Consider the following 15395-nt stretch of genomic DNA (forward strand, 5'->3'; position numbering starts at 1 on the left):
TTGCAGAAATGGGCGGCTTTCACACCTTTCACATCAGCGTTCACGCATACGGTTCCCCTTTTTTTTTTTTTTTTTTTTGTTGTAAGACCTCTTTGTCTAGTTAGAGATACGGGTGAATCTTTTGGGTGATGCATCACTAACAGAATAGAGCTTATTTCCTGATTGACCATCATCCTCACCGAGTCTCCAGATATCCGTACTAGGAAAAAATGCCCCCCCCCCCACCCCGTTAATCTGTTAAATCGCTACAGTCTTAAAAAGATTACTGCCCCCACACTGCACTTTGAGCAGAGGGGAATATGTAAATAAAGTGGGCACACTGTTGTTGTTCATTCCTCTGACTCACCTCTAGCTAGATCCCATTTACATTCACTGTAATGCCGCGTGGCATTCTCTGAGCCGAGGCCACAACACCAGCTAATTCTACTCGTCGTCTAATTCCATCTCCATGACATTCCCCTGCCTCCTACTGCCATACACTCCCTCCCGATGATACGCTCGCTCACAGGACCGCTCTCTGGCTCTGGATGTGGCTCTGGATGTGGCTTACCCAGGGTGAGATTCTTGGCAGTGACATCAGAGCAAGGTTGGTAGTACTGCACCAGCCATGCGATTCCCACGACAGCGTAGACCAGCTCCACCAGCAGAATGGCTGGAGGGGAGAAAACAAACAAAGACATCAGAGAGAGAGAGAGAGAGAAATCATGGAGCCAAGCCAGATCAGTGTGTCAAACTACAGTGTGTGTGTGTGTGTGTGTGTGTGTGTGTGTGTGTGTGTGTGTGTGTGTGTGTGTGTGTGTGTGTGTGTGTGTGTGTGCGTGCGCCCGCTTACCCAGTCGTATGTAGAGCACGTACTGCACGGCGTCGCGAGGCTGTGTGTAGAGGATGCTGCCCCTCATGCTCAGCCACATGATGGCACTCTCACAAATCAAGCAGCTGACCAGGATGCCCAGGTAGCCGCAGCCATGGTCCACCAGCGTGATGGAGCAGGACTGGTCTGAACCGTAGGGCAGGCCAAACAGCACCACCAGCAGGACCACCAGCCTGTCCACAGGGAACACATGCGAATCAGGGCATAATATCACACCCACACCCACTCTCTCTCTCTCTCTCTCTCTCTCTCTCTCTCTCTCTCTCTCTCTCTCTCTCTCTCTCACACACACACTCTCACATACACACATACACACACACACACACTATCTCTCTCCCTCTCACTCACTCACTCACACAGACACACTCTCTCTCTCTCTCTCTCTCTCTTGCTCATTCACACACACACACACACACACACACACACACACACACACACACACACACACACACACACAGAAACACAAACACACACACACACACACACACACACACACACACTCAGTGAAGGCATAATGGTACCACACACACACCAGATAGTGAGACGTAATGCTAGTAGTGTGAGAGATTAGATGGCAATTCAATAAGTTGTGTTTACTTGAAAATACAAAAAAATGCTGCTGCCATTCAATGTAACAAATCACCATACCATGAAAGACACAACATGATGCTTTTGTGTATGGGCAGAACACAGAGAGAGTGGTGCTTGGAGAATGGGTTCTCCATTGAGCATGGGCACATCTGCACTGCACGCAGCATATAGTTTAACAGGGCAAAAATAGAAGGGGTAATGCATGGAAGCTTGTAAAAAAGAAAGAGTGGGTGGTCTGCCTGATAATGCAGAATGTGGCTGTGTGAATGACACGACACGACAGAGACCACAAGTTACACAGACATGTGAAGTGCATGTAGAGGAAAAGATGCAGATATGAACCCTTAATCAAACACACACACACACACACACACACACAGACAAACACACACACACACACACACAGACAGACAAACACACACAAACACACACAGACAAACACACACACACACACACACACACACACACACACACACACACACACACACACACACACACACACACACACACACTTACCATATGGAGTGCAGTAGAAAGAGAAAGAGTGCTGGCAGCACCAGGTCATCACTGCCTACTGACCAGCGCCGTCGAAACAACACCATGCCCGGCATCACTGCCCTGCAGCACATAAAGTACACGGCACTGATTCACTGAGGATGGTCACAACACACAGAACACACAAAAGATAGTCCATGTTCAAACACACCCTACACCCTGCATGTGTTCTTGCATTGTATTTGCACAGAATTAAAACTTCTAGAAATCTGCCAGTAATCCATTCAAGGGTAAACACACATGTACACACACACACACACACAAACACACACACACGCCCAGAAAACACTTTGGCAGACAAAACCACATTGTTCAGACAGTGTGCCCCCTTTTCACGACTGAGCCTGGTTTACTATTGAATTGCTTGCCTAATCCAGCCGACTTCCTCAAATCAGACATCCAGGTCTGTCGGTCTCCCTCGGTCTCAAGTCAAAACAGCTTGTGTCCCTTCCCCTGCATATAAAACAGCCCAGACAGCAAGGAAAAACACTGCTTCTGCCCAGGACATTTTTACAACTCTTTCAGGCCTCTGCCCAGAAAGCTAAATGGGGGGAGTGACAGAGAGATATAGAAAGGGAAGAGAGGGAGGGACAAGGAGCGATGCTCCGGGGCGCGAAGAAAGACAAAGAGAGCGAGACTGAGAGCAGCCGAGAGACAGACAGACACTTGCTCAATCAGGGACTTGAGTGATTGAGGCTTTTGTTGTGAGCCCAGCAGCACACTGCACATGCTTGAGTCTTGAACACTCAAGGGGGCCCACAAAATGCTTGTTCAATGCTTGTATAATTTATATGGTAGTGCACAACATGCCTGGAAACCAAAGCTTTTTTTCTTGTCTGTCTTTTTTCCCCACTCTGGGAGCACTGCAATGGAACAGGCTCAGACTGTGTGGCTCAGACATTAAGCACATACAACAAAACGTGCTGAAGTACACATGGAGAGCATTGGCAGAACTAACAAGTGCTTGTTAATGCAAGAGCACTGACATAATTATACATGTTAAAAAAATGCCAGTCAGCGACTAAAGATGCATAGTCCAGCAGGGAGGCCGTGGAGGCGTGGAGTGGACATCACTGTCCTACAAAGATTGAGATGTGATGATCTTGACCTGACAGGCAAGAGTGTGCGCAGCTCTGGGCCGAGACAACGATGCTATGCTGACACGGCGCCTGCAACACTTCCAACAAAACTACTTCCTGGCTCCACAAAAACACACCGGCCGATGAGTTTATATTAAAAAACGAGGATGTTAGCTTTGACAACACAATAGCCAGAAGGGGAAGGCTGTACAACGGTCTGCCAATCCAGGCAAACTGGATTGTAAGAAACTGTAAACAAGGGCGTTGTTGTGGTATTTGTCTCATCAAGCCTACCTGTTTCACATGAGAGAAACTTGTTATTTATTTTGTGATAAGATCAGACAAAGCTACTAAACTGATGCAGAAAATAAAGTTTGCCCAAGGCTGTTAATATCCAATAGGCTTATCAGAGTTGGCCAACTTAGAATATGCCTGCTGGTAGCCAAACATTTTAGTCACATTCTGAACACTGTCCTCTGGTAGAAAATGAGCTTTCTATTTTTTGCTGAGGCATCTCTGACAATATAATAATGTAGACAGGAGTTTAGTTTTGAGGCGGAGGGGAGGTTTTCATCAAAGACATCCTACAATAATCAAGTGTTTATACACTCAATGATAAAATTACATTTATAACTAAGTACTCCTAGCTCATTCTTGGCACTTGAGGTTAATGACGCTACAGAGACTCTCTGCTCTACACTGGCATCTTGTCTGAATGCAGCATGTCCTCTTTCCTCAAGACCTACTCGTTCTAAACCTCGCCATCCATGGCTGACGAACAGTATAGTCTCAGTACGAAAGGAACTTAGAGCTGCTGAGAGGAAATGGCGTAAATCCAGAGATGGAAATGATCTTAGTAACTACCAGTCTTTGCTGTCATCCTTTTCATCCACTGTTACACTTGCAAAAAAGGCATTCTATCAAAGCAAGATTGAGAGCGCCACTGACAGTAGAAAACTTTTTTCTACTTTCAAATCTCTTCTCAATCCTCCACCACCACCATCAACAACTTCACTGTCATTTTTCACTGAAAAAGTTGCTAAAATAAGTGCTCAGTTTGATGCTCCTATAAGGAGGGCTTTGCCTTGTGTTAGTATGACCGCATCATTTGACTCTTTCTCTCCTCTTGATGAGGAAGCAGTCTCTCAATTGCTTCAGCGATGTCGTCCAACAACATGCCCATTAGATCCTGTCCCGTCCACTCTTCTACAGTCTATCTCACCCGCTGTTCTACCAGCAGTCACACATGTATTTAATGCTTCACTCAGTTCTGGAATAGTTCCTTATTCTTTTAAACAGGCTAGGGTTACACCTCTGCTAAAGAAAAGTACACTTAATCCAACTGAGGTGAAGAACTACAGACCTGTCTCCCTTCTTCCTTTCTTGTCAAAGGTTTTGGAGAAAGTGGTCTTCAAGCAAGTTTGTGACTTTCTTCATCAGAATAATCTACTAGACCCTATGCAGTCTGGTTTCAAGAGTGGTCATTCTACTGAAACTGCTCTTCTGTCTGTGACTGAAGCATTGAGAGTAGCTAAGTCCTCTGCTCAGTCATCAGTATTAATTCTACTAGATTTATCTGCAGCCTTTGATACTGTTAACCATGACATTCTCCTATCTATACTATCTGAACTGGGAATTTCTGGAAAAGCTCTTGACTGGTTTGAATCTTACCTTAAAGGGCGTTCTTTCAACGTGTCTTGGCAGGGACAGGTATCTAAGTCTCATGACCTCACCACAGGTGTGCCTCAGGGATCAGTATTAGGACCCTTGCTTTTCTCTATTTACACCACTTCCTTAGGTGATACCATTCGCTCCCATGGATTTGACTATCACTGTTATGCAGGCGACACTCAACTTTACCTGTCTTTCCCACCTGATAACTCTAGTGTTTCCCACCGGATTTCTGCATGCCTTAAGGATATTTCAGCCTGGATGAAAGATCGGCACCTTCAGCTTAATCTCTCAAAAACAGAGTTTTTGGTGTTTCCAGCTAAAACAGCTATTCCCCAACAGATTAACATCCAGCTTGACTCAACTTCACTGACCCCAACTAGATCGGCACGAAACTTGGGCGTTGTAATTGATGACCGACTTAACTTCTCTGAGCATATAGCTTCTATTGCAAAATCATGTCGGTTTATGCTTTTACAACATTAGGAAGATCAGACCTTATCTGACACAAGATTCCACACAACTTCTTGTTCAGACCATGGTCATCTCTAAGCTGGACTATTGTAATTCACTATTAGCTGGCTTACCCGCTTGTGTAACAAGATCATTACAGCTGATTCAAAATGCTGGAGCACGCCTGGTCTTCAATCAGCCAAAGAGGACACATGTAACTCCTCTCCTAGTTACTCTCCATTGGCTCCCTATAGTAGCCAGAATTAAATTTAAATCTCTCACTTTGGCCTATAGGACACTAACTAGATCTGCTCCTAGTTATTTTAATTCAATAATCAAGCCTTACATCCCCAACCGCCCACTGCGGTCTTCTGGTGAGCGTATGTTGTGTCGACCAGTCATGAAAACTGGGTCTAATTCCAGACTCTTTTCTTCAGTGGTTCCATGTTGGTGGAATGAACTGCCCAGTGCTCTCCGTTCCTGTGGTAGTTTTGGGTCGTTTAAGAGGGGTCTAAAGACATTCCTACTCAACATATACTTAGTTGTTTAAGCGCTTATGTGTTATGGTTTATATAATGTTGATTAATTTGACATTATTGTTTATTATTGATATTCTCCTTAATGTAGTCTTAGCATGTCATTGTTTTTATATTATTGACATTATTGTTTATTATTGCCTTTCCCCTTTTTTACATTGCTTTTTATTAGGCTATTGCTTGAATTGATATTATTGTGTACTACAACTATTCTCCTTAATATATTTGACCTACATTTTAATCTGTTCCCTGTTCATTTTTAAATATTATTATGTTGTTTTGTATTTATGTGTCGCTTTGGACAAAGGTGTCTGCTAAATCCATAACCATAACCATAACCATAACCATAAGTATATATACTCTTTTGATCCCGTGAGGGAAATTTGGTCTCTGCATTTATCCCAATCCGTAAATCAGTGAAACACACTGCACACAGTGAACACACACTAATCCCGGCGCAGTGAGCTGCCTGCAACAACAGCGGCGCTCGGGGAGCAGTGAGGGGTTAGGTGCCTTGCTCAAGGGTACTTCAGCCGTGCCTACTGGTCAGGGTTCGAACCGGCAACCCTCCAGTTACAAGTCTGAAGCGCTAACCAGTAGGCCACGGCTGCCCACTAATTTGACACATGGAATACAGTGAGGTGTAGCAAGCAATCAACAGAAAATCTTCAAAAGATTTTAAGGATTCAAAACAACTTCATTGTCTATTACACAGTAATAGAGAATGTTCTTGGGTTAGAGGCTCATAGGGCTTTGGGCTTTTAGAGGGAGAATACAAAAACAAACATCCATAAATAATTCAATAAATGTGCTATGCTGCCATTATCAGGTAGTTTCTTTTTTTTACCATGCATAGCATTGGGAATGAAAGATTACTGGCCCAGGGGGGGGGGGGGGGGTAGGAGGTGAAGGATCCATAATGATGGAGTCTGCCTTCTTTCTATCATGTAAAGGTTTGATAGATAGATAGATAGATAGATAGATACTTTATTGATCCCCAAGGGGAAATTCAAGGTGGATCTGAGAAAGGTGAATCTGAGAAGTACTGATGATTTTAGTTGCGTGCATGATAATTCTTGCAAGTTTTTCTTTGTTTCTCTTTGTCAGGAAGTTGTAATGGATTGCAATATTGTATGTTCCATTGGTGACGGCTATGCCTTTGTTAAAATGTCCTGTCTAACATTAAACCCATTCAGGCTCCTCAGGAGAAACATGTATAGATTCAATCAGCATGTTGTGTGAAGGACAAATTGTTGTCGATCTCTGTGTCCGGGTACTTAAAGATCTCAACCTGTTCCACCACCCATCTAGCCTAATGGTTTGTAAAGAGGGTGTGGGGTGTCAGGCATTGGGTTCCCCCACAGCAAAACTTTTTGGCCCTTCTGATGTTCAATTCCGGGGATCTCTTAAGACCAGCCTATAGTGGAGACTATCTAAAATATCCCAAAAATTACAAGATGGAGTCAAACTGATTTACTATTGCATCATAACTGATGGCGTCTGACATGCGTTATGTGAAGCCAAAGTTTAAAACTCCATTACTTTTAACAGAGCAAAGCCCACTGGTGGCGTCTGATGCGACAACAATAAACAACCACTCTGGCCTGACAATCTTTTATAATCAATAATGCTTTCCTCATTTTACAGCTTTTATGGCATGTCATGATCTACACCATCTAAAACATGATCATGGCCAATGTCATGCATAAGGAAATAGAAACAACAATGGCAAGCATAAGCAAAGCAAGCAAGCAAAAAATAAAAAAATAAAAAAATAAAATAACAAAAAAACATATGGTTTAATTTTTCACATGTCTTTTTTTGCACCAAGAAAGTGAAGTGTCAGGCAAGAAACTGCTTTGCCAAAAGCCTTATCAAAAAGAAAAAAAGAAAAATCACCAACACATTGGCCACAGATGGATCATTAATGGTTTGAAGATTCACCAGCAGTGCATGTGTGTATTCTCTGCTGAACACAGGGATAAACTACATAGAGTATTAGACTCTGGATAATGGCAGTTACGGTCAAATGACGCACAAGCCTCAGGGACAGGTTAGTTTTATTCAGTGCACAGGGACTTGCAGGAGATCAGATAGACTGACAGACAAACTGACTGACAGATGTACAGTATAATATATAAATAAATAAAGTATAAATAAGAAAAGAAGTCAAAGAAGGAGCTGCAAGCTGTGCCTTGAACATGGATCGCTCACAACAAAACGACTGACCATAAATCAAAAGTCAGCATGAGCACAATACCAGTCTTGTTCCAGGGCTTCTGAAACAAAATGTCATTATAGCAGACACATGAACACCAAAGAGAAGCTGGGAATGCTGAGAGAAAGAATGGATCAAGAAAGTCTGAGAATGACTACATAGAGTGGGAGACAGATAGAAAGAGACAGAGACAGAGAGAGAGAGAGAGAGAGAGAGAGAGAGAGAGAGAGAGAGTCTGTTTCTGTCTTAAAAGCAGGCACAGCCATGGGCGTGGGTGTGTGTGCGTCTGTCAAGCGAGGGGAAGGGGAAATAAAGGCTGATAGAGGGGGAGTGATGGACAGGGGGTGTGTGTGCGTGTGAGGGTGTGAGCTTATGTTTGCTACATATGCCCATTTCTGTTTGTGTGGCTAGCTTTGTGGTTCGGAATGAGCGAGACAGCGAAAGAGAGAAAGACAGCTGTCAACTACGCAACAATCCCAGACTTGGTTGCGACTGTAGGAGTGTGATGATGAGGATGAAACAGCAGAGATGTGATGGCGACACAGACCATCAGCCCTTAGTGGGAACATGGGGCTTCATTAGTCCCTCGAGTAGAAGACCTGGAGTTTGGCACCAACCATTACGGGAGGTCTGTTACGGGTTGCCATGGCAGCAAGTTCCAGTCCGCATGCAAAACATGACAACATCATCTTTAAAAATGTCCCAGTGGTTTGGGGCCATGAGGCCTTGCATTATAGATATACTGTACATTGAAGAAATGAGGAAAAAACACAGCTCTGTCAATATGTGGGAAAATGTTCCTTAAACCAGAGACGGTTGATGTATATTAAGGATCTTTGCTTAAACTTTATAGCAAAGAGAAGGCAGACCAAATACCGATGATAGATTATTATTTTATAATCAGCATATGTTATATACTGATACTTGTATACTCATCTTGTACACTCTCATCAATAACAGACTTAACAGACTTTTCCATTTTAAATGCCATGGGTAGTGTTGTGTGAAATTTGGAATAAATCAGGTGGGTGAAACTGGGTCTTAGGCAACCTTAATGAAAATGGGCCTTTAAAAGTAAGGTCCTTCTGATGTCACTAGTAAGACTTCCACGCCATAAATCGTTACTAGAGCACTGGAGTTACAAATATAACACTAAAAACTAAACACAAAGCTCCAGAGATGGCCTTGGTCCTCCCCAAAGATCTGAAATGTCTGGTAATGTCATCATGATATTGATGCATAAAAACATTCAGATTCAGAATCGGTTTGCTCGGTGAGGCTCTCTGTTCGTTCGTCTAACTAACAGCTGCTTGAGAGATTTCAGCTCATGACATCACTTACCCAGACCACCCCTATTCAGATAAGGAAAAGTGCATCACACGGACCATTTGCTTGGCTTTGGTTTTACTGCCTCTCTGTCAAGCCAACGGGCAACCCATTTCAACAGCGTTTATTACACCTACTTTAAAGCTTTCATGAACAGCAGCACTAAAATGCAAGACTTCCTGTGAAAAGGACTCATCACTGAAACTAGCCTTATTGGTTTTTGTTAGTGCCACTGATGGAAGAATGGATAGAATGGGTGCTTAAAGATATCACATGCTGACACATCCATGAGAGAAGTGCCATTTTCATGTGGTCCCTGAATATAAACTTCACATGCAATTGCCTCTGAAGAGATGTAGTGTTCATCTCTCTGAGACTAAGAAACACCTGCATGCTTCTCTCCAAACGCCTTTCACCAAATGTTTATAATCCAATAACCTTCCAGTGAGGTAGGTGCACTGAGCAATAGCCAATCAACAGCAGTCATTTTCAAGATCAAAACAATGTAGCCTATATGTGTAAGGTCCATGCTATTTTTGAACACAGAACTTGACCTTTATGGAGATGTTTTCTTATCTCTGCTGTAACTGTGTTTTGACACACTGGATGGAATAAAATGGGGAAAGAATATTCAATCAGATTTTGTTACTTAGCGCAGCGCCAGCAGGCAGGCCATGTTTGTTACATGAATCTTTAAAAAAGCATTACGTCACACACTAAGACATGCATTATTAAGAGCTTGTCAAGAGGTTACCTGTCAGGAACACGTGCCATGATAGGCGGTAGTCAATCAGACTGAATGGTTTCCAGGACACGATGGGAAAATGGATGACTTAGCAAGTAGCGGCAGGATTACACCCCACCACATACATACCAAAGTCAGGGTTGAACACTAGTCTCTTTAAGGGCATTTCTTTGCCACATCTCTTACATGCTCCTCCTGAACCATGTCACCTTGCTGCTGCGCAAAGGATTCTGGGAAGACACTAATCAACGGCAGTAGAGCGAGACTGAGCAGGAGCCTGGAGCAGAGGAGGATGTGAGGAAGCCGGGACAAAATGCCACCGAGAGAGACGAGGCACCGCTGATGCTTTGACCGCATTCCAGCCACCCGGCGCATTCTATTTCTATCTCTTTAACAAAGACTCGGCCCTAAAGGCCTATCGCAAAGCAGTCAGGTTTTGTGAGCATACAGTAGAATGCGTGTGTGGGGGTTGGTGGTATGATCTGTAGGCATTCCGCTTTTGTAGGTGAGTGTGTGGAAACATAGGAGTGTCTATGTGTCTGTGTGTGTATGTGTGTGTGTCTTGACATGTGCATCTGAGCATGAAAGAGATAAATGAAAGAAATAAAAATGTATCGCCTTTGAGGAGAACTAGAAAGACAAAAAGAGATGAAAAACAAAAAGGAAAGAGAGAGAGAGAGAGAGAGAGAGAGAAGAGAGAGAGAGAGAGAGAGAGAGGTGTTCGTAGGCGTGGGGTGTGTCCCAATGATAATGAGCTCTCGTGCTAGGCAGTCAGACAGGCCTACATCAGATCAGCTGAATGACAACTGATTTATGGAATGTGTTTGACAGGTCCTGGCATGCACCACAGACACAGAGCTCTCTCTCTCTCTCTCTCTCTCTCTCTCTCTCTCTCAGCCAAACTTGTCAAAATATTCATCCCTTTGGGATGTGTACTTATAACAATATAGAAGGAAATGCACCTCTGACTCTACCTCCCCTGTCATGCAGTGACCACATACCCTTTGCTCTTTGGGTAACCATGATTTTTTTGTGTCTGCCTTTATGGCTAGACTGTGGTCACTCAACCTGTACTTTGTTAGGGTCTGTATCTGCTTTGTATCTCTGACAATGTAGAGATACTCTGCCAATTCATAATGGTCAGATAGCGTTCTAATTTGTGTTTCATTCTTCCAGTGATCCCAATAAGATTCTTTGTTTTCTCTTTTGGTTAACTGTGATCTCTCTCTCTCTGAATTGACATGACTTGACTTCTAAGAGACTGCTGAAAGCCTGGTGTACTCACACTTACAGCTGCACCACCCGTTGATTCTCGAAACATCCAACAGAGAGGCATTTCTCCACCTCTTATCTCAAAACTTTTCCTACTCTGAGGTTAGGGAGATGCAATCAATCTCTTGCGGACCACCGCTTCACAAATCCCAGCTGATTCCATGGGGAGGCCCTGGCTGGTATTCCGGAAAAATAGCAGTTTATGCTTGGACAACTCACGATATTCCCTGTAGGTTTACGGATTTCCCCAAATCCCACACTTAAGAATCCTATTATTACTCGACCTCAGGAATGGCACCGATCTAAATGTGCCCGTCTCCACCTAACACAGGGTTGTATTTGCCAAGCCGTGTATGCCACAGCCAAAATGGTGCTTTTTTCTGCTCCTTTTAAAACTACGGAACACTCACAAGATTGCATAACATACAATGTGAGGGCACAATGTCATTTAAAGGCAAAAAGAGAATGAAAAGCAAATACATAAACTCAGCTTCTTGTTCTTGCTATTTATTCATATTTATTCATATTTATATATTTATTGTACTTAAACCATTCTAAAACTAAAGTTATGGTCTTAGTAACCAAACTTTAAGGTGGGTTACATAAGCAGTCCAGTAATGTGTTACTGTTTTACCTCCTGTTTGGATGTGCTGTTTCTACTCTCTACATGTGAGGTGAGCTGCACTGGTACCCAGTGTAAGGGACTGACTTACCTCAGCCTGTAAGTCATTCGACAACACTGCAGCTTTTCATTGGAGCAGTCTGATGTGTATCTGGGTCACAGCAGTAATGTTCTAAATATGTTAAGTCAAAAAGCAACCCCTCCTTCTGTCCTCGCACTTCTATTAATTTCTCAGCTGCTTTCCTGCTCTTTCTCCCTCTCCCCCCCCACCCCCTCTCTTTTCAAACTATAAGACACCTTAAACACTAACAAGCTGGCATCCACCTAACCAGAGAGCCGTGCAAACAAAAGAAGCTGAGAGTACACACACTACTTTCTCTTCTGACACCAACACTATTTGGATTAGTGCATGTTATCACCTGACAGCTGCACTACTCCCTCTGAGTCAACAATATCATGGAAAAACACTCAAAAAAGAGAAAATAGTACATCAAAATAGAATAGAATGACACTACCCAAAACTTTCTAGGGTGAGGAATATTTTCCACACCTCAGGCAAAAATGTCTGATGCAAAAATGAGGAAGATGAGCAGAAGTTCATGATAGGCGACATGTAGATGCCATTTCTGTCACAGTGATGTCCTTCAAAACTAGGCCTATTCATTTGCAAGGCTCAAATGAAGTCATTGTGAGACTAACAGACAGACAGACACACACACACGCACACAAATGTGTGAAACCCATGGCGGATTGGGGCATTTCTGATCTTATCTTTTGATCATCTGACACCTTTTGATCTGAAATTAGCATCAAGTGCTTCATTAAATGCTGTTTAATTAAGGGACAGTCAGACCCAAACTGGCATTTCCTGTATTACATTCCCAATTCTGAATCAAAGCCAACTCTGAGGGGAAATCCCAAGAGCGTGTGTGTGTGTGTGTGTGTGTGTGTGTGTGTGTGTGTTTGGGGGGCACGTGTGTGTGTTTGGTTGACTGCAATTGTTTTTCAGTTCCCTTTTTGAAACCCTTCAGCACCACATGTTAGGACGATTTAATGGAAGGAAAAAACAGAGAACCAACAGATCACCACAATACACAGAGAGTGAAGCAACCGCATGAGCATGCATGCCAGGCATAGACGCGCACGCACACACACACACACACACACACACACACACACACACACACGCACGCACGCGCACACACACACACACACACACACACACACACGCACACAAACACACAAACACACACACACACACACACACACACTTCATCTCTCTGAGTGCAACTAGGAGGTGAAAAGGACTGAGTGGGTGGGAGTAGGAGTGAAAGACAGGCAGAGCGAGGGAGGAGAGAGATCAAGAAAGACGGAGAACAGGAGGAAAGGATGGAAGGGATGAAGGAAAGAAAGAGACAGAGAGAGAGAAAGAAAAGAGTGAGAAAGAGAGAGGCAGAGGGAGTGTGGGAGTAAGTGGCACACAGCCTTCAGTCTAAAAAAGGAGGAGGGAGGAATTGAGCCAAAGCCCGAATCTGGATGTGCTAGATAAAGAAGGATAGGGGAGAAGAGGGAGAGAAAGAAAATGAGGGAGAGAGAGAGAGAGGGATAGATAGAGAGAAAGAGAGTGAGTGCAGGTTTCTCATCAGCAGCTTATGCTAGCTCACAGGCGCTAACACGCAGTGCTCTGCAGCTGGCTTCGCAATGTAGGAATAGTGAATGAGGCTGAGGTGTGGGAGGGGGCTGGGAGGATGGAGGGCTGGAGGGAGGCAGGAAGGCACCAGCTACAGGCTGGAGCACATGGGGTGACTCGCGCAGAGTCATGGGGAAACTATGAGGACAGCACTGGAGGACTACAGGGAAAAAGATGAACAAGGCGCAATCAGGGAGACATAATGGGGACGGGAGAAAAGAGTGAAGGATTAATGAAAGACATGAAATACAGGTTCTGGGATGAGAGCAACAGTCACTTCCTCCTTAGGGTAACACATGTTTACCATTTCACTTTCACAGAACATTGCAAACTATCTGTTCCAGTGTCAAAGCTGGGAGGGAATTCCATTTCTCGGGGCCGGTTATAACTCGTTATTCCACTGCTTGGTTGAATTTCCCATTGTCCTACGTAATTTAGAACGACCATTAACCGTATGTTATCTGCACACCTATGAAGTAGATCCATTTTTTTGGCCGTATCACACTTGTATATTAATTCGCCAAACTCGTTGTGAAGTTTAAATGAACTGTCACGTTGCATCCGAGCTGTAAAATGCAGACGTTCAGAACATTGCAACATTGTAGCATATGACGGAGGTGGCTTTTAGCTAGATGGATGACAGCAGGCTAAGTAAAATAGCGATGTTTCAAAGCTAAAGTTCATCAGAATCTTGGGATACGCCCGCTTGACAACGGGAGAGATAGAACTAACGACTGGCCTTTGGCCGTAGCAACCATCCATTTAGAACTAGTAACGGCAGTTTGTTAGCCTGGGTGTTCCCATGCTGCCTTGCGCGCGATTTGATTCACGCTGCTAAGGCAGCCTGGAGACCATGGAGCAAATTTTAAGCCTGAGATAGGGAACCAATCACAGAACAGGGGGAAAGCAAGGCGATGATGAGCTATGCACAGACGCATTTGATAGACATCCGTGGCACCCAATAAACGGATCTGGGCATTTTTTTCTAATACGAGAAAATGAACGTTTGGTTCCCAGACCACGTCTCATTGAGAAGTGGTGGCGCTAGCCAGGCTAGCAGTTTGTCCTGTTGAGTTGAGAAATTAGTTGATATGTGTCGGAAGAAATTAGTTCTACAAACAAGACAGTTTTAGCGATTAAAACGTTTAAATTGTAACAGGAAATGAACACAACGGAAGTGGCAACAATGGAATAAGCGGGATAATGGACTCCACGGTGGTCTGTTCACAGAAATGCACTTACGAGGTTTAAACGGCCCTCCGCTTCGAGTCGGGGCCGTTTTACAACCTCGACCTTGCATTAACTTCTGTGAACAGACCACCGTGTCATCCATTATCCCTTAGGGCCTACATAACCAATATGGAAGCATCAACATAAACATCAACATTCCACTAAAAAAATTACGAGACAGGAGAACTGTCAAATGATGCAACCAACACAACCAAATAAACTATTTGAGGAACTCAGAAACTATCAGGAAATCACCAAATATTTCCCTTCACTGGCTTTGGCTTGGTAGAGACAAGATTACACCAAAAAAGAGAGATAATGCCTGTGTGTAAGAAAGCTTCAATGCACACAAAAATGTCAGCAGGCTATTAGAAAAGCCGTAAAAGCTACAGCTTGTAAACCATACATGTAAATTGGGACATGGACCTCAAGCTGTTGGGGAGGGAAAGCAGAAAGGTTGTGGTCAGGTGTTAATTTGCCTGTGTATGTATGTATGTGTATGTATGTATGTAGTGTTGTGAGGCTTTGTACAGACT

General features: G+C 43.7%; 1 protein-coding gene across 4 annotated transcripts in view; it reads right to left on the reverse strand.

Annotated features, from left to right (window-relative positions):
* The window catches only part of dagla (diacylglycerol lipase, alpha), a 42432-nt gene that overhangs the window by 21701 nt on the left and 5336 nt on the right, over positions 1-15395 (reverse strand). For all 4 annotated transcript variants that reach the window (XM_048262593.1, XM_048262592.1, XM_048262594.1 and 1 more), the window contains 3 exons: positions 1979-2080; positions 833-1044; positions 551-652 (listed from right to left, as the gene is read on the reverse strand). In XM_048262593.1, coding sequence (XP_048118550.1) covers positions 551-652; positions 833-1044; positions 1979-2073 — 409 coding nt within the window. In that variant the 5' untranslated portion in view covers positions 2074-2080. The remainder of the gene's footprint in view (positions 1-550; positions 653-832; positions 1045-1978; positions 2081-15395) is intronic.

Source organism: Alosa alosa, chromosome 14 (assembly GCF_017589495.1).
Source record: "Alosa alosa isolate M-15738 ecotype Scorff River chromosome 14, AALO_Geno_1.1, whole genome shotgun sequence".
NCBI classification, from domain to species: Eukaryota; Metazoa; Chordata; class Actinopteri; order Clupeiformes; family Clupeidae; genus Alosa; species Alosa alosa.